We start from the raw sequence: 27,243 nt of genomic DNA, 5'->3' as shown, positions 1-27,243 counted from the left end.
AAAATGAATCTTGTTGACCTGCAGACTTCCCAGCTTCCAGAACTGTGAAAAAAAATGTCCATTGTGTAAACCAACCTGTCTATGGTATTTTGTTATGGCATTCTGAGCTGACTAATACAGGAGCTTATTGGGGGAGTGGGTAGTGGGAATGGTAATGGGTATGAATATGTTCATGCCAATCACTTACATCAAGAACACAAGATAAGGACTGGGGATATAGCTCAGTTGGTAGAGTGCTTGCCTTGCATGCACAAGACCCTGGGTTCAATCTCCAGCACCATACACACACACACACACAAAGAACAGAAGATAAGAAGCAAGCACTGGTGCAGCGTTCATAAGTTCAGATTGGGAAATATTAGTCAAAAGCTCTAAAGAAAGGTTGGTTAGAGATATTGTATTTTGGAATCATCAGCAATAGATGGCAGTCAAAGAGCCATGGGAATATGTACACAGAACAGAATGGTAGTACAGCAATGGATTCTAAGAATAAATGTCAAGTGACAGAAGAAAACCATGACAGAGTAGTGACTCTAAAGTATGATTACACAAATGGTATGCCTTTACTCTATGTACAAACAGTGAAAGAACATGTATCCCATTTGTTCACAATAAAAAATAAAAAAAAAAAAAAAAAAAAAAAAAAAAAAAAATAAAGTCAATGAGAGAATTTTGAGCATTGGGTAATTAATAATATCAAATGCTTCAGACCACTGGGTACATTTCTGGGAACATTGTCTAAGTGGTGACATAGCCCTTAAAATCAAAGAGCTTACAGACTACCAAAAAAGAACATAAATGCATATGATACAATTAGCAAATCATCCTATTAGAAAGATCTGTCTTAATACTGTGACCAGAGATTCTTGCATGTATTCTGCAGACATATCTTGAGCTACTGTGTGTCAGACATTTAGTACTGGAAGAGAAATTTGGCTTTATTTTTTTAAAGAAAGGCATGACTTAGTTATGACAGTGGGAGGAATGACATTCTAGCTAGTTGGAAAAGAACAAAATCGGAGTAATTTAGGCTTATTGGGTGGGATGGGATGGGGAAGATGGAGAGGATTCTGTCTTGACAAGAGTTTAAAGAGTGGGGGAAGAATTGGAAGGACAGACTACCTGGATGAATGGGTGCCAGAGATTGGAGACTGGAAACAACCATCTGACTGTAGCTAGTCCCAGAGTTTCAAGGGGCTTTGATCCTACTGCTTCAATACAAGGTGAAACTTCCTTATGTTAGGCTGCCAAGCAAGGAAGTCTACCACTTTCTCCAGGGTTTGGAAATGCAGAAAGTGCAAGCTACTATCCACTGTCCACCAAATACAAGTCCAATTATCCTCAGAGAGTAAACTGTCATAAAAATTCCAAGACAAAGCATAATTAGATGAGAACTTTAGGTGTCACAACAGTTCCTATAACCCTGATCTACACAAAGGGTCTTTCAAACAGTAGGTGCAGGAGGCTAGGTGATCTCAAGTCAATCATAATCTATATTGCAATAATTTTGGGTGGCCCTTAGGGAAATTCTGACATGCAGTTGGGTGGGTAATATGGTGAATAATTAGAGTGGACGAGTGGTAGCTTAACCACTACCAGTCTTCCTAGTCCTAGAACTAGTAAAAAGATTCTCCTGACTCTAACGTTGCAGATTCCATACAGCCAGTAGAGGGCGCTGCGGATTGCCTCGGTCCGCAACTGTCAAAGCTCAAGTCCTCCGCAAGGAAGCAATCTAGCCTAGGTCAAGTCACAGAAAAGCCCAAACCTCTGGGAGCCCCGGAGCGGGTCTGGGCTGTATACTGCCGCTACCGGAAACTTTTCCTGGCAGAAGCAGGAAGAGCAAAGGTGGGAGATCGGAGAGAAGGAATGAAGAGGAGAAACAAACCCCAGCGCGGCTGCAACTCCGCGGGAAACGCACACTCAAGGCCGGTGAGGCTGCTCACTGTTGGCACCGCGGTTTGATGGTCGATGGAGGGCAGAAAAAACACTGCATATTTCGGCCATCTGAAACTGAATGAGGCTGTAAAGGCCCGGGGAGTGGGTGGGGGAGAGAGCGGCGCCCTCACGAGGATTCTTCTAGAATCTGTCATTTATATCTCAGGAGCACCTGTAAAACTTTCCTTAGAGCTGCACATATTTAAAAGAGCCTCTGGGGATGTTCCTGCTCCTTAGGATGGGGGCTTCCCAGAGTATCACAGAATCGTCACCGTCCACTCTTTCGCCGGCTTAGAGGTTCTGAATTTAAATAGTAAAAAAGAATTGCATGGAAGAAGCCATTTCTCGGTATGCCTGTCTCCTTCTCTTCGGGGTCGCGCTGAATCCACAAGCTTCTTCAGACCTGCGTCCCCCAACCGGTGTTCCCCAACCTTATGGATCTTGGTTTCTCCGCATTTCAGAGGGTGCGTGTGTCCAGTGCTGAGTTCCCACTTCTCTCTTGCTTCCCAACCTATTCCCCAAAGTCGTTCCTGCCCCCAGCCGCTTCCCACCAGGGGGCGTCCTGGAGTTGGTGGAGAGAGGAAAAATTGAATATAACCTGAGAGGAGTTGGATCTATGTTCGAACTGTGTGGAATGCAAACAGGCCGTTTTAAAGACCACGAGTGTCAACCTATTGGAGGGCTTGACCCTACAGAATAGTGGGTTCTTGCACCTCCAAAGACCGGAGGGCATTATTCCCTTCTTTCAAGGAAGTCTGGTCTTCATTGGCAGCGCCCTAGCACCCCCATTTCCATCGTACGAAACTGCAGTGCAGAAGAGGGCTGTGCAGGAGCCGTCCTCACATATCCCCGCCACCTCCCCGCCCGCAGCACCCCATTCTATCCCCGGTCTTCCAAGAGGTCACGACTTTAAAAAACCGTGCCTAAAAGGAAGGTCTCTCTCAAAGGTCCCAGATGGTCTGGACAAGGAGAGAAGGAGCAGTAAAGGAATCTCTTCTGTGAAAGCTGCCCTGCTGCCCTCCGGGCCTCCAGTGCACCCTCCGGATGCTTCCAGTTCTGGTGCGTGAGTAGTCAGATGAAAGGACCCTTGTGAGACCTCTCAGGGAGCAGAAGTGAGGAAGATATCTTTCAAAGGCACTTCTTGGATCTTTAGGCTGGGAAGAATGGACCCCAGCTCCCGGTTTCATGCCTGCCTTGGATTCTGGGCTCCGTTGCCTCCATGGCATTCGGGAGCCCATCTCAGCACAGAGTGGAGTCTACAGCTGAAGGAGAACTGTGGGAGCATCACAGGGGTGCGAGTGCTTCTCATAGGGGGTCAGAGGCTTGTATTCATCGTTTCTTTAAACCCAAAATACAGAGTGAGAAGTAAGAACTTCTGTTTACTAACGACTTAAAAGATGTACAAACTCAGGCACACGATTTCTTCCTGAATTATCTGAGGCCCTAGCACAATAATCCAAGAAGGTACACAAGGCAGGTTATGACCATTTTTGCAGCTAAGGAAACAGTTTTGTTTCCTTAACTCAACATTTCTTGAGGCACTGGGGGCTTTAGCATTTCTTGAGACAAGGGTCTCTCCTGGAAAGCAGAAGTCAGAAACAATTTAATGTGGTTGTGATGGGTTGCTCCAAGGTCTGATGTAGTACTACAAGAGCAGTACTACACACCTGAAAATTAGTAAAGTCAGGACTCTAACTCCAAGACTTCTGACTTTTATTCAAGGGTTCATTCCATGACCTGGAAGGGAGCACTAGAAGTTTGGGAAATAGTGCAAAAACCTACATACAAAATTTCATTACAACCCTATCTGGATTGGATATCAGTAACACTTGTTACACAGTAACTACGTGTTACTGGGAAATTTTATTGTTAATATGTAAATTCTATATGGGGAGGAACTACATCAAGATTGTTGAAGGCTGAATTTTCGAACCTAGCACAGTGCCTGATGAATATTTGTTGAGTGAATTATGAATTTTGATAAAACTTGGAGCAAAATAATACCAAGAGGAAACATACTTATTGTCCTAGGGAGGACTAAAGGATAATAAAAGAGAAAAAACAAGTCAGGGAAGGATAGCAGGGAGGTGAGAATTGGTGTTTCTTCCTCAACATCCCACACGTCAAGTTACAGAACTAGCCTTCTGTATGATCTCTCTGTTCTTGTCTCTCAAAATGACATTGGAAGGAAAGGGAATTTCCTTTAGGCTGCTCAGTGAGTAAAGGTTAATGGTCATTCTGCTCCTCTAGGACAGGGCCTGGACCTGTGCCTCAGCAGCTCCTCGATTCCTGGCAGAGCGGCTACCTGGGAGGCAGTGTACTCAAGACCAGTGTCAACCTGTAGGGCTTGATCCTACAGAATAGCGAGTTCTTGCACTCGTAAGGCCTGAAAGTATTACTTTCTTCTTCCGAGGGAGTCTGGACTTCTTAGGCAGCGCCATAGCCTCCCATTTTCACCCCAGAGTATTGCTGTGCAGGAGAAGGCGGTGCAGTCGCACAGTCGTTGGAGGACGCGCCTGAGAAAACTCCGGGAGAGGCCAGCGTTAGGCTCTGCTCTGATGGTTCCCCACCGCGTCCACTCCACCCGCGAGCAAGTTAATTGCGGGACAAAGGAAGACGCAAAGACCCGGACCGGAGAAATTGAATTCTCTATATAACCCGCAGCCTTGGGGAAGACTCTGGATTAACCCGAATCTGCCCTATTCAGGATGAGTCAGGGAGGAAGTGGGAGGAAAAATGCTCTTTGGTCATAAAAAGGTGTTAGGGTTGGAGAAGGGACTCACAGGGTCTTTGCTTGGACAAGCCCAGAGATACATATATCTGCCTTTTCCCCACAAGGCACGTGAGTCTTTGACTTATTGGCAGTTCAGCGAGCTGGGGAGAAGAATGCGGAGCAGTGGATGTGTATGAACCCACACACATAGGAGAGAAGTGTGGGACCCGGGATTTAGGGAGCAAGCAGCAAAGTCCCAGGTTAGGTCTAGACTAGAGCTAGCGCTGGCTGTTCAGCGTGTGAGAAAAGCTCTCGGGTACCTAGAGGTGGAAGGATAGTCTTAATTTCAGAGAAAGAGTGAAGCCATTGTTCAATCCAGCCCCAGGAGCTATGACTCCTGCTCTGCGCCCCACAACCACCGCCTGCAGCTGGTTCCCAGGTCCGGGTGGTTCAGAGTAGGGTGTTTTCAATAGCTGAGACCCTGGTTCTACCGGAGGCCAGCTGGGGAGCTGCCAGTCACGTGCGCCCAGGGCCTGCTGCCGGGATGGAAAACAGCCTAGGGACGAAGGATGAGGAGGTACAACCCAGGGGCTGTGGAAGAGTCATCAAACTCTTCACTCAGTTCCGGGATCCTATAGAGGGGAGGGTATATTCATAACAATAACTACAGAAATCTGGGGTTCTGGAAATAAGCTTTAAAAATGTCAAGGTTTGAAAGCACTTTGATGTGTTGGATCTTAGCTGAATCTCATAAAAAAACATTTCGAAGAATTATCTTCATTTCCAAATGGCATTGAGACTGAGAGAGGTGTACGACATTACACACTTGGTGTTTCTTAAATTTACCAAGTACGAAATAATGGAGAAGGAGAAAGAGATAGAAGATGAGTAACTGGGAAACCCACTCCACTTTCCGGATAAGACCCCTTTCTGGACGTAGGACCCTCTGGGTTGCACCTCCAGACAAAATCCGCTTTCCGCTTTGCCGGATCTTTTGCACTTGAACTCAGCGACGCCTCCCCTCCCTGCACCAACGTTGGTCAACGTTGACCAAAGCACAATTAATGCGGTCTGCGTTCTTCTTGAGAGCGCCCCCCAGAGAAGCACCTGGGAAAGACCAGTACAGAGCCCAGCTTCGCACCTGTCTTTAGTCGCACATGTTGCAAGCGCATCCCTTCGCGAAAACGCAGGGTTGCCCGCCCCAAAGCCGCCGTGGGAGCCGTGTGAGAACGAGGGTCCTGGTGGGAGGACTGGAGGTGAGGTAGGGGTGAGGAGGGGTGGAGGAAAACGAATTTTAGTATAGAAGTTGGCTTTGTATTGAAGGAGTACAGAACACTTCAAGAAGATTGAGATCTTAAAAAGCAAACAACTTTCACTAATATAATTACTATTCATGAAAAAGGAGTTTAACCTGCTGAATGAAGTAGATCAAACGTGCTTGTTCATTATTGGGAGTTCCCTCACTACAAGGAGGGAAAAGAAAATGTGAAAACAAAAACCAAATTCGAGGAGCCTCGTCGACTGACCTCCGAAGTGTCTTGGAGGCACCTGTGGGGCCAGGAAGCGCTCCGCCCTCTCAGTCCCGGGCGCGGTGAGAAAACTAAAACAACCAAAGAAAAAGCAAAACAAAAACAAACAATGAAAACGTTTAAAATCCAAGAGGGAAAGTCTGAGTCGGTCTCAAAATCTGCGCCATGCAGTGTTCCACTGGGTAGTCAACTGGGCTGCAGATCCCGGCCGGCCGGAGCATCGCGGCTGACGCCCTGGCCCAGCTGGAGAGCGTAGCCCACAGCTCCCCCTCGCCAGGCGCCCAAGGACCCTCAAGGCGCGGGGCTCACACTTGAAGCCTGGGAACGCGCAGACAGGAAACCCACTTCCTCCTAAGCAGTTTCTTGCTCGCCGGATGAGAGGTGCCCAATTGAAGCAGAATGATCCTCATCTACTAATATCCAGCGTGGCCACAAAGCGACTGGCCATTTACGCAGCCACTTTAAACAAAGATATTTGGTTATTCCCGGGGAAGCAAGTGCACTTTTGCATGGCTGAGCTCCGTCGGAGGAGATTCTCAGCCCAGCCTCCCGCCCGCTAGACTGCCTGCGCCTGGGTATTCGCCCCCTCCCGGTCAGCGGGTCCCGCCAGTGTTAAGGCTCAGTTCCACCCGACCACAGACGGGAGGAGTCTCTTGCCGCTGGTTGCCGGCGACCTCCCGAAGCACGAGGGGAAAAGAGAGAGGCTCTCATCTCGGGTTCTGAGGCTACGATGTTCTCAGAAAACCAGTTCCAGCCCCAGAATCCTGAGTGTCCAGACAATGGGCAAAGGTCAGGGGCACCAGGTTTGTCAACCAGGGACAACTTCAGTGACGGACTCTCACGTTTGTCGTTCCCCATCTTCCCAGCACAGGAGGCCACTGGTGTGCTAGCCTCAACGGGGGTGGAGGTGGGGAGTCAGCATGGGGGTGTGGGGTGTGATGCGGAGCTGGGGCGGGGGGAGCCGGCCCGCTTAGAAACCCTGAGCTGGGGTGGGGGAGGCGCGGGGATCCGCGACAGCCTCCCGGCGGCAGTCGTTCCCTTACTCAGCTCCCCCTCCGCCCGCTAGGATTCTCTTCGGTAAGGGGAAAGGGGGCGGGGAGCAGAGGTGTCCCTCTGACGGCGGCAGAAGAGGCAGACAGACTGACAGACACGTAGACCAACAGTGCGGCCCCAGGGTTCGTCCCCAGACTTGCTCGCTCATTTGGTGGCGACTGGGGCTCTGCGCAGCGAAGACCGATGTGGTCCGGAGGCAGTGGGAAGGCGCGGGGCTGGGAGGCCTCGGCGGGAGGGAGGAGCAGCCCCAGCAGGCTCAGGTGAAACCCCCACCCTGTCCTTGGCCCCCTCCTCCTAAAGACCTGTCCCTTCCTGGGGAACCCCGACCGAATTGGAAAGTGGTTCCACTTTGTAACTCCTCAAGTTGGTTGCAAAGCAGTATTCACCTTCCTTCCTCCCCATCCCTCCTCCTCGGCTACTTTCCACCCCACCTCCTGCCTTCCCGGCTCTCGGTCCCCTCCTCCTTCCCCTCCCCCGCCTCCTCCCCGCGCGCTGCCGGCACCCCACAAAAAATGGGGATGGGGGTGTCTACGGGAGAGGGAAAGAAATGCTTTGGGTCTCTCTCTCTCTCTCTCTCTCTCTCTCTCTCTCTCTCTCTCTCTCTCTCTCTCTCTCTCTCCCTCCCTCCCTCCGTCCCTCCCTCCCTCTTTGAGACCTAAAAATCCTGACAAGTGAAACTTAAAGGTGTTTACCTTGTCATCAGCATGTAAGCTAATTATCTCGGGCAAGATGTAGGCTTCTATTGTCTTGTTGCTTTAGCGCTTATGCCCCGCCTCTGGTGGCTGCCTAAAACCTGGCGCCGGGCTAAAACAAACGCGAGGCAGCCCCCGAGCCTCCACTCAAGCCAATTAAGGCGGACTCGGTCCACTCCGTTACGTGTACATCCAACAAGATCGGCGTTAAGGTAACACCAGAATATTTGGCAAAGGGAGAAAAAAAAAAGTAGCGAAGCTTCGCCTTCCCCCTCTCCCTTTTTTTTCCTCCTCTTCCTTCCTCCTCCAGCCGCCGCCGAATCATGTCGATGAGTCCAAAGCACACGACTCCGTTCTCAGTGTCTGACATCTTGAGTCCCCTGGAGGAAAGCTACAAGAAAGTGGGCATGGAGGGCGGCGGCCTCGGGGCTCCGCTGGCGGCGTACAGGCAGGGCCAGGCGGCACCGCCGGCCGCGGCTATGCAGCAGCACGCCGTGGGGCACCACGGTGCCGTCACGGCCGCCTACCACATGACGGCGGCGGGGGTGCCCCAGCTCTCGCACTCCGCTGTGGGGGGCTACTGCAACGGCAACCTGGGCAACATGAGCGAGCTGCCGCCCTACCAGGACACCATGCGAAACAGCGCTTCCGGCCCCGGATGGTACGGCGCCAACCCAGACCCGCGCTTCCCCGCCAGTAAGTGAGGCCGCCCCACTGCGGGGCCGCGGGCTGAGCACCCTAGGCGCGGCGAGAGCCGCCCGGAAGGAGCGGAGGGGGCCGGCAGCGAGCTAGGCATCTGGGTGGGCATCCTGGCAGCGGCGCCAGGGAGATGGGTGCAGGAGTGGGGATTCTTTCCTCTGCTGGGTTAGGGGTCCAAGAAGAGGCACTTGGTAGCTCTGGTCCTGTGAACAGGTGCTTATACTAAGCATCTCCAGGCGCGGTCAACTGGCAGCTCTGCTGCGCGCCTAAGACCTCTGAGAGCCGATCAAAGCAACCCCCGAGTTCAGGGAGGAAGGGTGAGCAGAGCGTGGAGAGGTGAGGCCTCGGCCAGGAGCTAGGCCGGCCGCCCTGCTGGGACGCATTTAGGCACTCGGCCTGGAGCGCTTTCTTCCAGAGTCTGGGCAGGGAGGAGGGCGCGCGGTTCCGGAGGGGGCTCTAAATGGGCTGAGCAGGTGCCTTCACTGGGACGGACCCACAGCAGAGGCCAGACGTCTGCGAGCTTGAGTTTTCTGAAGTGAACACTCTTGCTCTCCTTACCTCCCAAAGTTGGGGTCTACTGTTAGACCCCAGCTCCGGACCTGAGCTGAGTCCGCCGCCTGTGGCGGGCTAACACTGTGCCTTACATTGGGCTTGGGCATTAAAGGAACAGAAGCGGTCTTTTCCCCACTGCGCTTTTTGGGTCAAAAAGAGTACTGAGGAAGGGTAGCCAGGGTGGAAGCCGCGAGCTCTCCAGTACGCTCTTCGACGGCGCGGCTAGACCTCTGGGACCGAGCAGCAGGCCTGGGTGAGGAGGGCGCCGTCGGGGGCGGACCGGGTGGGCCAAGGGCGCTGAAGGTAGGGTTGGCTTGAACCCGCCCGGCCCCAGCCGACGCTGTGCGTTTGTCGCTTACAGTCTCTCGCTTCATGGGCCCTGCAAGCGGCATGAACATGAGCGGCATGGGCGGCCTGGGCTCGCTGGGGGACGTGAGCAAGAATATGGCCCCGCTGCCCAGCGCGCCGCGCCGGAAGCGCCGGGTGCTCTTCTCCCAGGCTCAGGTGTACGAGCTGGAGCGACGCTTCAAACAACAGAAATACCTGTCGGCGCCGGAGCGCGAGCACCTGGCCAGCATGATCCACCTGACACCCACGCAGGTTAAGATCTGGTTCCAGAATCACCGCTACAAAATGAAGCGCCAGGCCAAGGACAAAGCGGCACAGCAGCAATTGCAGCAGGACAGCGGCGGCGGCGGCGGCGGGGGTGGCGGCGGGGGCGCCGGTTGCCCACAGCAGCAGCAGGCTCAGCAGCAGTCGCCGCGCCGTGTGGCAGTGCCAGTCCTGGTGAAAGACGGCAAACCCTGCCAGGCTGGCGCTCCGGCGCCGGGCGCCGCCAGCCTACAAGGCCATGCACAACAGCAGGCGCAGCAGCAGGCTCAGGCCGCCCAGGCGGCAGCAGCGGCTATCTCGGTCGGCAGCGGTGGCGCAGGCTTGGGCGCACACCCGGGCCACCAGCCCGGCAGCGCGGGCCAGTCTCCGGACCTGGCGCACCACGCAGCCAGTCCCGCAGCGCTGCAGGGCCAGGTCTCCAGCCTGTCCCACCTGAACTCCTCAGGCTCGGACTATGGCACCATGTCCTGCTCCACCTTGCTATATGGTCGGACCTGGTGAGAGGACGCTCCGCCCGTCGTAGTCCGGCGCGCTGCCTCACGGCTTCCCCTCTGCCCGCCACACAGACCACCATACACCCGCTGCTCCACGCGCTTCTACTTTTCTTAAGAACCTGTCCGCGTTTAGACCAAGGAAAAATACACAAAGGCCAAACTGCTGGACGTCTTTTTCCCCCTCTTCCTTTCTTTCTAAAATTTGTGGATTTTTTTTAAAAAAAGAAAAAGTAAATAAAAATCAGCCAAGCAAATTCAATTCTTCACGAAGTCTTTAAACATAGAAGGACATAGAAAGAACAGCTTTGGGGTGTCTTTTCGGTGATTCAAATTGATTTCCCACGCTGGGGCGGGGCACATTTTGGAGAGGGCTGTACACTGTTATGGCTCTGTACTCTGAAGATAGCGAACTTCACTGTGGGTACACTCTGACAGCAAAGTGGGCTCTCTTGTAAATAGCAGATTTTTTTTTTTTTTTTTTTTTTAAAGAAGGGAGGACGGGTGCTGGGGAGAGGAAAGATTCTTGGACATAACCCACTTGTCACTGACACAAAGGGAGTGCCTCCTCCCAGGCGCCCTCTGGCCCTATAGGTTCAGCCCCAGACCGTTCCCTCTGGAAAATTGTTTTATGTTTGATGTGAACTTGTAGCTGTAAAACGCTGTCAAAAGTTGGACTAAATGCATAGTTTTTAGTAATCTGTACATTTTGTTGTAAAAAGAAACCCACTCCCCAACCCCAGCCCCTCATTTTTTTAAGGGCATTGACAAATCTGTGTATATTATTTGGCAGTTTGGTATTTGCAGCGTCAGTCTTTTTCTGTTGTAACTTATGTAGATATTTGGCTTAAATATAGTTCCTAAGAAGCTTCTAATAAATTATACAAATTAAAAAGATTCTTTTTCTGATTAAAAACCTTTTTTTTTGCTTGGTTTTGATTTGACTTTAAGTAGCTTTTTTTGGTGGTGGTAGCAGTGGGGGCTTATCTTTGGCCTGATGGGATCTGAATTGTTTGGGTTTGACCTCGAAAGATTCTGAACCAGATGGTGAGACCAGGCCCAGAGTTCCTGTCCCACAGGAAGAGGGAATTTTGTTCTACCTTGCAATTAAGTGGAACCAAATCTTGAGCAGTCCTGGGACCCGGCAATACAGGACAGAAAACTAAACTACTTCTACCAGGAGGGAGAGGGAGAGAAGAAAAAGAGACCACAGGACTTGTTTTCAAAACAAGGCTTCTGTTTTTAGAAACCTCAAAACTGCGTACTGTGGTCTTATACAGTTGAGTCAAGTTTTAAAACAGTGGGACAGGACATCATTTGGAATAACCCTGAATGAGCTATCATTTTTAGTGAAGGAATTATTTCTGTAGATGTGAACATCAAACATATTATTTATAATCCTCAACCGAACTCCTCTATAGTTAGAATTTGGAGGGTAGCTGTTTTCGAAAGTGAAGTCGTTAAGGGTTTCATTTTGGCTTTGAAGCAGTGATCCCCGCTCAGGAATCAGCAACAGTCCCCACTCCAGCTCCCCACTTACTCCTCTCCTGGCTGCTCTGGCCTTGGAGTGTGTCTTACTAGTTGGCTAGAATGAGGACTCCTCTAGCAGGACTTTGAAAGCTGGGGTTTCATTCTTTATTCCAGATTTTTCCATCTCCGGTTTCTAAATCTTTGCAGTGATTCAGCTTTTTCCAGCCCCCACCTCCAAAAAAAATTTTTTTTTTTTGCTCCTTTTTTTAATCTCTGATTTCCTGATCTCAGCTTTCGGTTACACATGTTGAGGGACCTATTAAGGTTTCTGTGATGAGCCAAAGGTGGTGGTGGTGGAAGAAGTGGTTGTGATCAGAGAGAAAAATTATAGTACCTCGGATGGGCTGTTACCCCTTTCTTGTCACCTCTGATGAAACTACAGAGGAAAGGCAGTCCAAAAGATTGCAGTCAGATGCCCCTCTCAGCACTTTCCTCTAGGTCTGGAAGTATTTGTTATGGAAGATTGATTCATAATTGGCATGCGCTCACTCCTTGCCTAGATTTTCAACTTTGTTTTTTCTGCTCTTGCGTCTCTCCATCCCCCTTTTCTTCCTTTCCTTTCCATTTCATTCAGTCTCCAACTCTCTCTTCTCCTACCCACATCACATCTTGCAGCTTCATTCCCAGGACTCTGTAAATGAAGTAGAAAGCCAGGAGTGCCTGCCTGGCATCTAGCAGTCCTTTTCACTGTCTTCTAGGGTACACCTCAACTGTGTGCCTTAGAACTGGGGGTTTTCTCCCTCAGAAACCAGGCCTGGCTACTGAGATAAGTTTCCAATATCCAGATGGGACATGGAGATTCTGAAAGGATGGTTTTTGGTTGGTTGGAGTGTGAGCCTTCCGGGAAAATTTCAGCAGACATCACATTTGGGAAAACAATCAAAAAGTTTGAACATTTGCTTTGTAAGGGGCAGTTTTCCTTCTGTGACAAGGACCCAGTTCAGGGTGACTAGGCAAGGGAGGTGGGCACTGCAACTGCTCTTTGGCTCTAACATCCAATTCTGGGTGGTGGGAGCTTAGTTCCACCAGCTCACTGCCCAGCACTAGTCTGGACTGAGGCATGGTGGAGCAGTGCCCTGCTGCAGCCACTGTGCTGTGCATGTATGCTACCCGGGAGTCGGTTCCTGGGAGTCACAGTTTTAGCGTGCTGTGATACTCTTGGCCTTATCACGCTTGCACAGGATGGAGTTTCTATCAAACACATTCTTCTCCCCGCCGGCTTAGTTTGAAGTCTGTTTACTTGTCCCGGGAAAAGGTGAATTCAGCCGGGTCTGCGGATGGGACCTAGACAAACAGGGTCTCGGTCGCTTCTTGCCATCAATCAACCCGGGTCCACCGGCTCTCGGTCCTAGCGGAGGGATTTGTCGCAGCTGCAGGAAGCAGCCCTGGAACGCAGTCTTAAACGTCTCTTTAGGGAAGGAGGTGTTGGTGGGTCTGGAGTCTCTTATTTTAGTTTTCCAGCAACACAGGTCCAGGTAGTTTCTGGCCGCCCTTAAAGAGAAATCAGTATTCTGGGAATGCCTCTGGCGTTGAGGTGCTGGAAGAGTTGAAAACATCCCTCACGTGAAGGGGCAGAACAGTTCGTTCAGATATATGTGAGAAACTTTGCCCCTTCCAAAGTACCCCACCCAAACCTAGGCCCCAAAGCCTCCAGGAATGGGGGAGATTTTGCAGACAGCGTCTCCCCCTTTCTTACTCTCCCCCACCCCACCCCCACGCGGCCATGTAAACAGGAGGACTATCTCGAGAGCCCTGGAGAGCTGCTCTAGTGGCTTCAGGGCCTGAAACCCCAGGCTTGGTTTGTTTGATGTTTAGCATCCCAAAGCGGCTACCCACCCCCGCCCCAGACTGGGAACCCCGAGCTGTGGGCCTGTGGGCTGGAGAGGAAGGAAAGCAGCCTTCTCAGATGGCGGTCCGTGGACTGGACTGGGCTCTGGGAAGCGAGAAGAACCAAACAGAGATGCCCAGAGCAGGGGAGGAAGGGATCCTGTGTTGCTGCTTCCAGAAGAGGGGCACAAGCTGCGGTCTTCAAGACTGGGAGGCGGGTGAGGGCATCGGGTGCTCCAGCAGAGCCGGCAGTGACTCGGGACAGGAGCTGGCGGGATAGGAAGTAGTTTGGAGCCCGCGAGCGAAATCCAAGCCAGGTCAGGGCCCACTGGGCGAGACTCGCTCTGGGCGCCTAGTCCTGGGGGCGGGGGAGGCCCCCAGCGCTCCAGTCGGAGGGCATAGCAGGAGGCAGTTCTACTTCCCACTGCTCAGGGCTTGGCCTTTCATAGGAAACGACTTGTTTTCCAAGGGATTTTTAAATCCTCCTGGGCTGTGCTAGGGAGCTCCAGCGACAATGCTTGGATCTGTCATCGTAGCCTTCGATTTTGAGACCCCAGGACGAATCCTCAGACTTTAGAGGCCGCAAACCCGTCGAGCGCGCGCGCTCCGCGGCGTCTGGGCGTCGGTGAGGGGCTCTCTCAAGGCGAAAGTGCACAAAAGGTAGCGCGAATCTCTTCTCAGGCGATCCGAGATAAGAGGAAATGAGAGCGAGGTTTTCTGACTTCCAACTCATTAGGGACCAGGTAAGGTCAATACTTTCTCTATTATGTCTTTATCTTAAAAGCGGGTCAATTTAAGATAAGGGAAAAAAAATCTAGAATCTGTGCCGACCGTGCCGATAAAGACTGACCCCTTTCCTGAACTAAAGCAAGCCAGGCAGACATTCATTTTCTATAAACAAGAGAGTTGAGAGAAGCTGCCTTGAATTCTGATCGGATGTCTCCGGTCTCTCTAGACATAGCTCCCCCCTCCAATCCACCCCCCCCCCATCATTAGAGTGAGGAAACAGTGAGCAGGCAATTTTATTTGCGGAGAAGTAGCAAGTCCATTGGGAAATGTGAATCTGAGAGGATATGATTCTTAGGCTGTTTGCTGGCTGGCTGTTTCAAAGATGTCTTTCTTTTAAAATGGAAGGAAGTGACATGGATATTGGGAGGGATGAAGCTGAATGTTTTCCTTGCTTGGTCAGATCCCGGTTAGGATATGCTTCCTTTGGCCCTCCCTGTCTTCCTGACTGGTGTGTGCTTCCTTGTGCAGTTGTGTTCCTGAGGTTTCAGGTCGCCCTTTGTGGGGCCCAGTTTGCAAGCCTTCCTTAACTTGGGGCACGGAAAGTTTTCTACCTCTTCAGTGAGTGGCTTCTGGAAAGAGTGACCTAGCTCTAGGCAAGCTGTCCACCCAAGGGACTGGAGGAATTGCCATGGATGGGAATAAGTATGTGTTTTATTGAAGGGGTAGCCCAAGGACTGCATGAACCCCCTCGCAAATAGTTGTTTCTGAGCTTTCTTTGATGAGTCTTAAAGGAATGGAGGAAGAGCAGCCTCTGTAACTTGGCAGCATAGCTTTTGCCTCATCTGAAGCCATAGCTGAAGTGGCTGGCTACTTTTCTCTCTGATACTGACCTAATACCCAATTTGGAGGGTACCTATGTATAGTTCAGGGCTTCTGTCCCTCCCCACATTTGACAATGTTTTCCATTTCATTTCTGCTTCCTAAACATTTATGGCCTTTGTAATTATGAGTTGTAGCAAAGTTTTGGAAACGGTGAGATTTCAATACATTTTCTCTTTTATTTATATTTGCAATTTACAGGACACTGCAATATAAATTGCCCAATGTAGTACTTTGCCTGAAAGATAAAACATATATGTAAACATTTCAGGCAATAGAAAATTCCTTCCTCCAACATAATATTTACATCTGATTCTCTGCTTACTCTGTATATAGGGATAAGTAGTTGCTTACGATAGATATCTGTCAATGTAGGTATATGTAGAAGTATATACACACATGTACTATCTTACACATGTGTCTATTTTTAAGATGTTCTAAAAGAAAACTATAAATATAGAACTGGATTTTACAGATTCTGTTAGATGTAATAAAGTTAAGTACATTCATTACCTCAATTGAAACTTAGTTTTCCTTTAAAAATAAAAAATTCTTTAGTTTGTCCATTTTAAGTGAAATATTTATTTATTGTCATGTGGAACTCTACAGGACTAATTATGTTGGGGAATTATTAAAATTTGTTCTTAAAGAAATGGAACCTGGTGCCTGAGACACAGCTGTCAGTGAGTTTTTTTTTTTTTTGAGGCAATCTATATCACAAATTATTGTCTCTTGCCGAACTTACAACATCCTCTAAAAGACATTGTTAATATGAATGCTGCTGCTTGGCTAATGAAACAAACAAACCAAGAACAAAAACAAGAGCAATGTTTCTGCTCCTCGTTTATGGCTAATGTTCTCTCTCTTTCCACTTTCACATTATAGTAGAAATACAAGGGCAGATCTGAATGTGTCCCACTAGAAAAAAGACAAACTTACTCAACCCCCATTTCGCACATTTTTGGAAATCCTGTCTGATTGCTAGATCGTGGTTGTTAGTAACTGTAGACTGTGGAGAGTTAAACATTGCATTTCTAGGGTTTTGGTGATTGCTTATAATTTCATTTCTACAAAATCAGAGATGTCAAACCATGAAAAGTGTCCTTGGGTACCTTTCTCCTGCAGCTGTGCTCTGGAGGAGTTCTGTGGACAATTGCCCTGAACTGGACGGCCTCCATCCACCTTGCCTCTCATTCCCTCCCAAATGATGGTGCTCGAAGGTGTCCAAAGCTCTAGGAAAACAAGGATTCATTTGGCTTTCATGCTGCTGGTTTACCTGATCTCCCTAGCACACACAGGTTGACTGTGCATGTGCAAATGTAAACCTGGAATTACCATAATGACAGGAAGAGGACCGAGAGCTGGTTCCTCTGAGCTGGCTGTTTGCTCTGCCTTAATCCAGGAGACCTGGGCAATATTTAACTACCAAGTATATCTATGTATAGAATGAACTCTTTAGGAGCCCAAAAGATACTTCCTGAGATCCTGAGAACGAGGTCTCTAAATAGACTTTCAGAGACAGGCTTTTTCAGAGAAAACTCTGAAGCCACACAGGATTAAACCTTTTCCTGGCCACTTCAAGGTGCCTGGAGGCCTGCAGACCTGGGTAGGGACCAAGGGGAGGGGGAGCTGTGCTGTGAGGGCTTCTTCTTTCCCTTCTGACTTAGTTTCAGAAAGAATTATAACCCCTACCTTTACAGAATTATACCCCCTAGGCACAAAGTATGTATCCCCACCTCTAGCCAGGGCAGTCAGGAGTTGTAACTAGCTCATTACTACTCACCAACCTTCAGTATTAACTGGAATGTCGATTTTTGCTCTTTGGTAGCACTGTTCCCTGACAAGACTGCTGAGGCTAAAGCCTGAGTGCAGTAAACCTTGGAAGTGCTGCATCGTATCATACCTACATCCAATACAACAGGTAAAGCTCGGATATCTCTCCACACATCCACATAGTTCACTGACTTCATACTGACATCATACAGGAGAACCTTTTGGAAATATTTAGCAATAAAACAACAAAAATTCAACCCACTTATAGTCTATAATCTAGTACTGAACAAGGGTAAAGAGAAAACCTTTGAGATCTATGGTAGCATAAAGTACCCGGCCATTAACCTTACTGTGTGAATCATTTTCCAACAATTACAATGCCACATAAACAGAAGAACAGTTGTTGAAAAATCTTGACATGGCTAAATACTTAGATTGTGTTAGTTATGTCTCGGAAAGCTGGGAATTTTCAAGTATATGGTTCTGCTGGTTGGAAAGACAGAAGAAGGGGCAGGAAACTGAAAAGGAGGGAAGGGGAGAGGAAAGAAACTGTACCTGGTCAAAGTGTGTGGGGTTCTGTGGGTGGCTGTGACAGTTGAGAGGTGCTGGTTGTAGCTGGGTCAAAGTGTTGGAGTGGGGTGGATGGGTGTGTGGTGTGTGTACATGGTGTTGAAGGGGTGATGCCAGTGAAAAGGGCCTGGGAGGTGGTGTGTGTACCATGTGCGAGCTTTGGACCGGTAACACAATGGCAATGTAATTATCTGGCTGAAACATGCTCAAATAGCAAAAAGTTGCAAAATAGATCGACCTCCCTGAGAAGAGAGGGAGCTGGTTACAGAGGTCTGCAGCCATCATCCTTTTTTCAATACATTTTAAACAAGAGGATCTAGCGAGTGATTCTGATTCAATACACATAATCAGTTTGCAAGTCTTATTTCCATTTGAAAACAGGGCCATTTGCAATCATAAGAGCCGGACACGCTGAAAGATACGGAGCGCATTCCGAGCAGATGATGGGTGACAGAATCTGTAGGCAAGCACTAAATATTTTCTTCTAGCCTCAGACCTTGTGTGTCTTTAGTCCCAATGTATTTTAAATGAAATATTCCTGTTGAATATATAACTTAATTGCTTAGAAAATCGAGACTCCGTGGTGGGGGTTGGGGGAGAGCGGCAAAGAGGTCACCTAGAAACCATGTTGATAGTGCTTCTGCTTGGTGCTGCTAAACAGTCATGTAATGAAGAATACACTGGGTAAAAAAATTGATGAAAAACTCAAATTTGTTTTTTAAAGGACCAGCCACAAGAAAGTGTTGCCCAGGGCTGGAGCCATCCAGCCCTTACCTGGTGTGGGAGAACAGTAGGGAAGCTGCAGAGCAAAGGTGCAGAATCTAGAAGAAAGCCCGGGGAACGATTCTGCGGCCTCCCAGCCACTGTGCCAAAGACCCGGGGGCCCTTCATGGCCTTGCGGTTCCCATTTGGTTATCAGGGGTCTCAAGGAGAAGTGTGGGCACTTGAAATCTCCAGTTGTTTCACGGTCTCTCGTCATGGAAACTTTTGGTTTCCAGGACGGAGAGAAGCTGCTTACTACTGCTGTCCACAGGCTCACCTTTGCTGCTGCCCCCACCGCCAACCCCTGACCTCGGCGCAACCTCTGACCAAGGGCTCACCACGCCTATCGGCCGCCTCTACTCTGACGCCTAGCCCATAACCTAACTCCCTCCACTCAGTCTCACGACGCCCCCAATCCTGCCCCAACCCAGTCAGTGACTCCATCCGGTTCCCGCGCCAGGAACAACCTCGGTGGCGCGCCGCCTGCTGACAGGACCACCAACCCCTCCTGGAAACCTCACAAACACGTCTGGAGTGCTATAGAATAGATGGCTTCCGCTGAATTTACCCTCAGAACACAAAGATATTAGTTCACTGGGTTACAACAATGATGCAAACTCTAATCTGAGGAGATATTTTTAAAAAGATCTTAAAGCACATCTTTGAATTGAAAAAAACAGCAAGCTATTGCTGTTTCCCTTAGAAGTTTTCCTAAGGAAAAGAGAGGCTTGGTCTATGCCCAGATACCAATGTTGAACTTTCTAGTAGGCTGAAACTCAGTCTAACAATAGTGTGCACTTCATGAGGATTCTATTTTGATTTCAAATAAGGATAATTCATTAACCTAAAGTTGGTTCCTCTTAGGTAAGGGTTGTGTTTCTAGACATTCTTGCAAAGCATTTCACCTCTGGAAAGATCTCAGGAAAACCAACATATGGAGTATGTCCATGTCTGGGGAGAGTGGGTGGAATTCTGAACAATTCCCAATCTTGCTTGTTCAATTTTCTGCAAAACTATCCTAAAAACCCCAGTGTCCTCTTTAACAGGCATCAAATGATAGGCACACAGAAATCCAAAGACATCCCTCCTCTCTCCCCTATCCCCATCAAACTGGCTTAAGTTCGTCTTTTCTTCCTAGAACCTATTCTGTAAACAAGTGTCCAGAGGCACTCTCTACCCTGAGAGGGGAACGGTGGTGGTGTAAGGCCTTCCATGGCAGGAAGACTCCAGGATCTCTATTTCAGCAAACTGGGAGAATAGAGCTCCTACAACTGGCAGGAAGTGAGGGTGACTCTAGGACCAGCAGGACACAATCTACTCAGGCACAAGACAGGGCCCTGACTGGGCTTGGCTGGGTAGACAGAGGGTGGTGCACAGGAATGTGGTACCCAGAGCAGCAGAGAACCACAACAGGCTTCCAGGGCAGGAAGTTTCAGTCATCCAATAGCTCCATAGAGATATGGTGACCACAGGACTATTTCTAGACTTAGTGGTTGATTTGCTTATCCCTCCACACACGTCTGGACCAAAGATACACACAGGTTTGGGATTGCTAGTCTAAGTCTTCCAGTGCAATTCCAGCCAGAGAGAAGAAACCTTAGCCCACCTTCCTCAGGGAGCCTCCTTCTCTGCATCCCAGTGCAGATATGTCTCCCCATTTGGACCTAAAGATTGACCAAAGAAGCCTCTTAATTCTTGTTTTTGTAGCCTGATGTGATTTAATCTACTTATTGTTTTCCACTTTTTCATTTCAATGTCTATATTTTACTGGATTTCTTGTCCAATTTCAACCTCATAGCTGCAGTCCTGCAAGTCTTACTCTGTAAGCAATTCAGTATCATTTTCCTAATGTTAGTACTAAAAGGAAAAGCAGATAAAGTGGATGGGCTAAACTGTAAAGAATGAAAGCCAGTAACGTCCATATGGGAGGCTAGTTGGGGAGTAAGAAAACCAGAGAATGGCCAAGGTCAGCCTATCAGAGGACTAGTGAGAAAAATGATAGAAGCAAAGAGAAACCTCAGTCTGGAGAAATTCAATTAACGTCAGTAGATGGGGAGGAAGGAGTACAGCCAAGACCTAAGGCACATGCCTGTGTTGGGCAGGCATAGAGTAGAATGAAGAGGAAGCAGATGTGTATATAGGAGTGTGTCTCTGAGCTGAAAGGCAAATCTAGAAAACCTGCCTTTTCTCTTGCCAGGCTTTAAGACTGGGGACTTGTTTTGCCAGAGCAAATTAAACTGATATACAGCCAGTCTGGACAACTTTGGGCTCTACACCCTGGAAAGATGCAAATTCAAGAAAATCTGGGGGGTGGGGCTTAGTCACTTCTGGAAACTTCTGTAGAAGTAGCCAAAACTCTTTTATTTTTTTTTCCCTCGAAACACGTGCCCCATCCTTCTCCCTGCATTTGGGATAAGGACCTTTGGAAAAGGGGGGAACCTTAGTTTCCCTAACCTGGCCCTGGGACAGCGCCCTCTTTAGTCCTCGCGAGTGCAGTCTCTAAAGAGGCGTCACGTGGAGGGCGATCCAGCAGCCTGGGAGCGTGGAGGGGAGATTCCGCTGTGATTCGCAGCGGATCCCAGCCCGGGGCCCTCACCTGGGTGGCTCCCCAGGATGGACAAGCCCGAGAAGGTGATGTCCCTTACTTGTGATCTGGTCAGGCTGCTTTTTTGACAGGCACCCCTCTCCCCACCCCCGCCCCGTCTCCTCACTTAAAAAAAAAAAAAAAAAAAAAAAAAAAACCTCCGGTGCTGGCCGGGCTTGGCGAGGCACAGGCAACCCAGAAGCCCCGGACTGTGGCGCGGGAGGAGGCCTGGACTCGCCAGGCTGCGGGAGGCTCCGCACTATGAGGCGGTTCCGGGGCTTCTCTGAGAAGCCTGGGGCCACCGGGCCCTTCCTTTATAAAGGGTCACACACGCTGTGATAAAGTTTAGCTGCATCACAACGCTTTTAATACCCCCAGCATTACACTGACTGCGTTAGTAAGGACCTCATTTGGTTGGTGACCGCCGAAGCGCACATTTGAGACGCTTCTGGCGCTGTGAGGCACAGCTTCTGCACCGGCCCGGGAGAGGGCAGAAGCGCTGGCTGGTCTGGGCAGGAGGGTGGCAGCCCAGACTTCTTCACGCAGTGTCCTTTGCTCAACCGCATTCTTGAGAAGCCACTCGCACCCCGAGTCGAATCCCTGCTTGTTCCTGGCTCTGCCGTCGGGGCTTTTCCCGGGAAGAACGAGGCGCGTAGCGCCCAGTCAGCCGGGACAGCTCCTGGCGCCCGGGTCCACCACCCACAGCCCCAGGCCGCACCCTCCTCTTTCCTCCGCGACCCGCGCGCTCGCCTTCCTACCCCCATTCATATTCTCCGATAATTTCGGAGACAAAGAGTTACATCTTTTGGGCGAATTTGTTTCATCTCTCTTAAATTCAGAAACGAAGCCATCAAAAGTCTTAATGTGTGTGTTTATTTTTTCCTAGCATTCAAATGAATGCAAAGCCACGGATCGAATCCCGTCACTCATTTGGGGTTAGCTTCTCCCGATATTTCACACGGAAAACAAAACTGGGTCCCTCTTATTTGTACTTGTCCTTAACCTTTGCAGCAACTGCTGTAGATGCGACTCTGTCCATTCTCTAATAGATTTTACCAGGGGCTGGTGACAGAGAACTGATTTCTTTTCTATTAGGGTTTAGCACATCTTTGTTGAAGGCCTGTAGAATGACCAGGGATTAGATTTGCATCTCTTAGACGCCCTGTGTGGTCTTTGTGCGAAGCTTGTAACTGTTAAAAATGACTTGTTAGGAAGCGTGTGGGCTCTCATCGCTCTCCTTTTGACAGAATGATTGTGAAATTCAGATTGGCCCTGTAGGATTTAGCCCGCAGATTCCACCTGAACCCTAAGCAATTAGACCCTAATCTCACTGCAATCATATTTGAGTTAGGATTTGTTGCACTTTGTTTACTTCAATTAAAAGCAGTGGAATAATTTTTCTCAGCTTTTTAAAATGAAATCTCCAGACATAAAACCTCAGGACTTCTTAGAAACGGTTTTGGTAGTGATGAGGATTTCTTTTCTTGTGTGGTTTCCTCCCAGTCCTCAAGCCTGTCCCCTCCCCCATTTAAATAACTCTCCTTTCTTCCCCTGTTGCTTGCTAATGCCCCAAGCATCTTCGCAAGGGTTGAATTCGGGTCGCCAGGGACTAACCGTGTCGAGATGACTTGCAGCTGCGAGGGTCGCCCACGCTCTGGGAGTGCCCCTACAAGTTTCCAACTAGGCGCTGACGTCCCGCACCCTAGCAGCGCTTTCCCACCCCGTCGCGCCCGCCGGCTCATCCCTGAGTAGGCTCCAGGCTGCGGGCGCCGGTCGGGAGTCTGTCTTCCCGCGGCGGAGTAGGTGCTTCTAAGGCACCTGGCGCCAGTCGGGTGGCACAGCGATTGCAGAGACGGCGTGGTCAGCCTGACCTCCACGTGTGTCCCGGGAGGCTCCCGCCAAGATAGCGGAACTGCCCTCAGGGATCCACTGTGGTCTTGACTTGGAATTAGTTTCCGTCCTGCAGCCCTGCTGCGCAGAGTCCACACCTAAAGATGGACGGACAGTGAGTCTCATCTCAGCCGGGTTTTTCTCTGGGTTGGTACCCGCCCGGCGGGCGTCCAGCCCCGGGTTTCCGGGGACCGGTGATCCTCCAGACCCCGGCCAGTTTCTTACTTCTCCTCGCCAGGCTCCAGAAGCCAAAACCCAAAGCCCAGGCCTCTCAGAGCGGTCTCCTGTCAGGCTGAGGAGGTCCAGTCGCCCAATTCTTCGGGGTCTCGGCCATTTAACCCCTACGCAGTTCTTAAGGGTCGCCTGCAGTTACTGTCAAGTCGGTCGCCTCAGTGGTATTTTTTGATCTGTGGCGAGTTTATAGCCTTCATTTGTTTATCTGATGTGACTTTGTCACTTTTATTTACTCAGAACATCTCCTCATTTCGAAGACATGACAATGACTTTGAGTTATTGTTTCTTCTATTTTGATTCATGACCATTTATTTACTCCCAGTAAATTTGATTCAGTCCCTAAATTACTACTTTACCTTTCTCAGTTAATACTAAAAAGCCAGCCAGTATAGAAAGTAAACAGGCAGTCTTTTGTGACATGGAGGATTTCCATGTCATTTATTTTTTGAGGGGTAAAGGAAAACATAATTTTTATACCACCCACCCAGTAAACTTTTAAATAGTACGTGTTCTCATAGTCACTTGTCTCAGAGAGGATATTTTATTTAAAATGTCCTTGTATTTGATTCATCAGAATGAAGAGAGAAAGCCAGCCTGCAATCTAGGTCTGTCTGTGTTTGTACCTAAAAAATTTTAAGCAGGGAGAAAGTACTTTGCTGATACCAAGTACTATATGAAAGTAGAACAATACTAGCTGGTTCAGCAAGTCATGCTCTCCTCCAATATTTCCTAAGGTGGAGTCTATTTAAAATAGGCCTGCCTCTTTGAACAATTCTTATTACTAGCAGTTATTAACTTTAGTAAGATTTTTTTGAAGAATTCAAAGATTAAATGAGAGTTTTGTTTTGAGCTTGGTTTGGGAGATGTGGAACACAGTTTTCGGGGAAGAGAGAGAAGGGAGCAAAACTGGTATAACCTCTTTGAGATCCACAGAGTCTTGATCAACTGATTTGAGGATCCCTGCTTTAAATCAATTCTGTGTGCAGTTTAGTGCAGTTTTTCATCTGTGAATAGAACTGTTTCAAAACCCTAGTGTGACCACAACAATTAAGTAATCACAAACAAGGCATCTTTGCTAATGGAAAGATTCTGTAAATATGTTTCTAGTGAATACACAAATAACAGTCAGTGGAAGGGTCAGGTGCCACAAATCATAGATTACTCTGCCAAGGGTTGCCAGCCATCTGAGGCTTGGAAGGACATTAACTGCCTTTGCATTCTCAGAATACTCTCCACGGTTCGTGATTTCACTTACTTGACCCTACTTCTGTTATTAAAAAGCTGGCAGGCACAATCAAGGGCAAGCAGGTTGGCTACCTACCCTTCTGGCAGTTCTCCAATATTCCCATTTAGCTGCCAGGAGACATGGAGAGGAGTGAATTGCTCATGCAATCCTGTGGTAGCATCTAGAAGGTACCAGGAAAACTTTATTGGCAGAGGGTCGTTCCACCAGACATCTCTATTTATACATCTTTCAAGTCATATATGGAATAAATCACTGGGGAAATTCACTCCTGAGAAGGGCAGGGAGGGGAATGATCATGTGTGACTTAGGTACAGGAGATCTCCAGCAGTTTCCTTGGAAAGTGGGTTAGTACCAGTTTTGAAAACTACCATAAATAGAAATAGGATTCTTATTACCAATAGGGAGCAAAAATCAGAAAGTATCTCATATCAAATCATGCTAGGGAAAAATAATCTGAAGGAGTATCACTTCTTGTCAGTAGGGCGAACTTCTGATTTTTAATATTTGCTTTAATAGAGAAATTATTGCCAAATCCATAAGACTTAGACACTCAATTTTCACAGAAATGTGAAATTGAGATTATATCAAAATAATTTTTTTCTACCTCAAACTGAAACAAGCAGATATTTGCTATAAAGGTATTACAAAACCAAATACACCTCTCTTAAATATTATTGTTGTGTTTTAAGGCTGCAAAAATTAGACTCCTACGAGTGAAACAAGATTTCCTTGGTCCCCCGTTATTATTATTATTATTATTTTTTGTCAGTACAGGTTCTTTTCTCATACTCTTACGTTGGAAGTGGTTTTGAAATTTAAAATAAGCTACCATCACTCAAGGTAAAGTCATAACTTTTACTAGTAGATACCATGAAAAGTACATGGACTTCAGTGAAGTTTTCTCTAGAAGGTTCACATATGTTAGAAGCCTGTAGCATTTTTTTGAATAGAAAAGAAAGGTACAATTCACATGGAGAGGAGAGTGTTTTTAGGAAGGCTAGCAAAATGTATTTTTCAAAGAATATAATATTTTCTAATATTCCAATGGGTTTCTAGATGTGAGATATAAAAAACAATATAATTTTTCCCTAAATTATATTATCACATCAACATATTCTTAAAGAATAAAGATAGATGTTAGTCATCTGTATTACCACAGGGGAAAAATATTGTAAAACCAGATTTGTGCCTTATAATTTAAATAATACTGAATGATGAATAATCTTCTAAGTTCATTTCAGTAGAAATGAGAGAAATATCTATAAGACAGAATAAAGAAGACTTTATTGTACAAATATGCTTAACTCCCCCATTTTATTAGCTTATAATGCAAATCATTATTTGTCCTTGCTATTAAGAGTCATTTTAACATAATGGATTCATTTCAGACCCGTAAGAAAACCCAAGTCCATGTCCTTTTATGTTTGTGAAGAACTTTCAAATGGCCTCACCCCAGTTGAAGACATGGATATATTTTTTCTTGCTTATTAAGTCATAAAGTTGAAATTTATGCTGGTGAGCATTGCTTATCTTGACTAATTCCCCACCAAGGAAGTTTTTCTTTCAAGAGAACAGAAAGCAAGTGGACAGAAGGAAATTCCGAGTCTATGTGATTTCCTAAGTGCTCATATTTCACATTCTTAGATTTAGAGCTGTAAACAACCATATTCCACTTTGTATAGTGCTTGGCACATATTTCCTCAACAAATATTTTTCTGATTCAATTTGTGAAACATTTTTCTTATTTCCCTTGTAATCCTTTCTGATATGCAAAATGTGAAGATAGGGGATCATTATTGACACTTTTTTCTTTATTTTATGTCACCAAAAACCAAATGTTAAAATTCTAGGTGGGTTTGATTCAAAATGATAGAAAGAAAGGTTTCATCCTTTTCTAGTTAGCAAGAGAGGAGTCTCTTACATTCCCTCACCTGTTCAAATGAAAACTGGGGTGATGCTCTAATATTTAAAACAAATGTAAAGTTGCAGGTGCAACCCAAAATGATTTCTAAGGATCAGTAACTTGGAAAAACCTTAGGTTTAATCTCTTGCTACGTTCCAGACTTAAACCTTCTGTAGTTTGCCCATTGTTCATATTGTTCAAGACCCTTACTATCCTAAATGGTAAAGGTCTTAAGGGATAGAGATAGAAACTTACCAGTTCATCAACCAGTAAAGAATTTTAAAACTAGTGTTAATTGTTAGTGAAAATTTCATGTAGGACTACTCCATGGAAGGTGCTTTTAGAACCACAGCAAATATGTTACATAGGAGCAACGCTAACTCTTACTGTTCCCCTAACTTCTATCCCTCAGTGAGTACACCTCACATTTCAGTAGAGCCTGTAACCTAGGGAACAATGACCTAATGGAGTGGAGTCAGGGGGGAGTTGTGAGATTAGAAGTGGTTTCAGGCTTGGATACCTGTGCCTTCTCTAAGTCCAAACAACTACTGGAACATCCCTTCATTGGTTTGGGGCCTGGCCCAAGACTGTTTACATGTTAAGGGGAGAAAATACTAGCAAATGTTTTGGAAGCAAATTGGTTTATCAATGAATTCAAGGGTATCATTTCAAGGGGATAATGCATGCTTTTAGGTACCAAAGTCATCTCTGGCTTCAGCTGAGCAGCCTTTTTTTAGAAGACATTTGCATCTGGGCAGTGTTTGCTCAGCAAGATGGAGAAGACTGGAAAAAGTCAAATGACAACAGAAACCCAAAGAAGTTAAATCTTAAATCTAAATTACATTTGTTTAAGACTGAAATTCTTTAAAGCACTCACTTGGTATGAAGGTCTGATACCAACTCCAATGTATTCAAATAAACATTTACAGACTTCATGGATTGCAGGTAATTCAACTTGTATTTCTAATAAAAAAATCAAGATATAAAAGGCATTGCTCTTTGCCAATGTCTGGAACCAACAGTGGCTCATTGTTTACCTA

At 47.6% G+C, this 27,243-nt stretch overlaps 1 protein-coding gene and 1 long non-coding RNA gene across 11 annotated transcripts in view; both read left to right on the top strand.

The window, feature by feature from the left end:
- Nucleotides 1–1,766: 1,766 nt before the first annotated feature.
- Nkx2-1 (NK2 homeobox 1) lies at nucleotides 1,767–11,186 on the top strand. 5 transcript variants are annotated; one of them, XM_047542061.1, is made up of 4 exons: nucleotides 7,348–7,490; nucleotides 7,990–8,134; nucleotides 8,233–8,618; nucleotides 9,535–11,186. In XM_047542061.1, exons 2-4 carry the CDS (start codon nucleotides 7,995–7,997, stop codon nucleotides 10,284–10,286), a joined length of 1,278 nt encoding a protein of 425 aa, XP_047398017.1. In that variant the 5' UTR covers nucleotides 7,348–7,490; nucleotides 7,990–7,994; the 3' UTR covers nucleotides 10,287–11,186. The 5 variants fall into 5 exon arrangements, with proteins under 5 accessions (XP_047398021.1, XP_047398019.1, XP_047398020.1 ...); XM_047542065.1 differs by lacking the exons at nucleotides 7,348–7,490; nucleotides 7,990–8,134 and adding an exon at nucleotides 1,767–1,929; XM_047542063.1 differs by lacking the exons at nucleotides 7,348–7,490; nucleotides 7,990–8,134 and adding an exon at nucleotides 5,912–6,558.
- A 2,485-nt stretch (nucleotides 11,187–13,671) lies between these two features.
- The window catches only part of LOC124978087 (uncharacterized), a 39,615-nt gene continuing 26,043 nt past the window's right edge, over nucleotides 13,672–27,243 (top strand). For all 6 annotated transcript variants that reach the window (XR_007107317.1, XR_007107314.1, XR_007107316.1 and 3 more), the window contains exon 1: nucleotides 13,672–14,376. This is a non-coding gene — a long non-coding RNA (uncharacterized LOC124978087). The remainder of the gene's footprint in view (nucleotides 14,377–27,243) is intronic.

The sequence above is a fragment of the Sciurus carolinensis genome, chromosome 2, assembly GCF_902686445.1.
Source record: "Sciurus carolinensis chromosome 2, mSciCar1.2, whole genome shotgun sequence".
NCBI lineage: Eukaryota > Metazoa > Chordata > Mammalia > Rodentia > Sciuridae > Sciurus > Sciurus carolinensis.
This window is presented reverse-complemented; position numbering and strand designations above follow the sequence as displayed.

Excerpts from the sequence above, each read along its gene's own strand:
- Nkx2-1 (XM_047542061.1), top strand. The coding sequence starts at position 7,995 with ATGCCCCGCCTCTGGTGGCTGCCTAAAACCTGGCGCCGGGCTAAAACA. Across the intron at positions 8,135-8,232 it reads CCAACAAGATCGGCGTTAAG|CCGCCGCCGAATCATGTCGA; the intron begins GTAACACCAGAA and ends TTCCTCCTCCAG. Across the intron at positions 8,619-9,534 it reads AGACCCGCGCTTCCCCGCCA|TCTCTCGCTTCATGGGCCCT; the intron begins GTAAGTGAGGCC and ends TGTCGCTTACAG.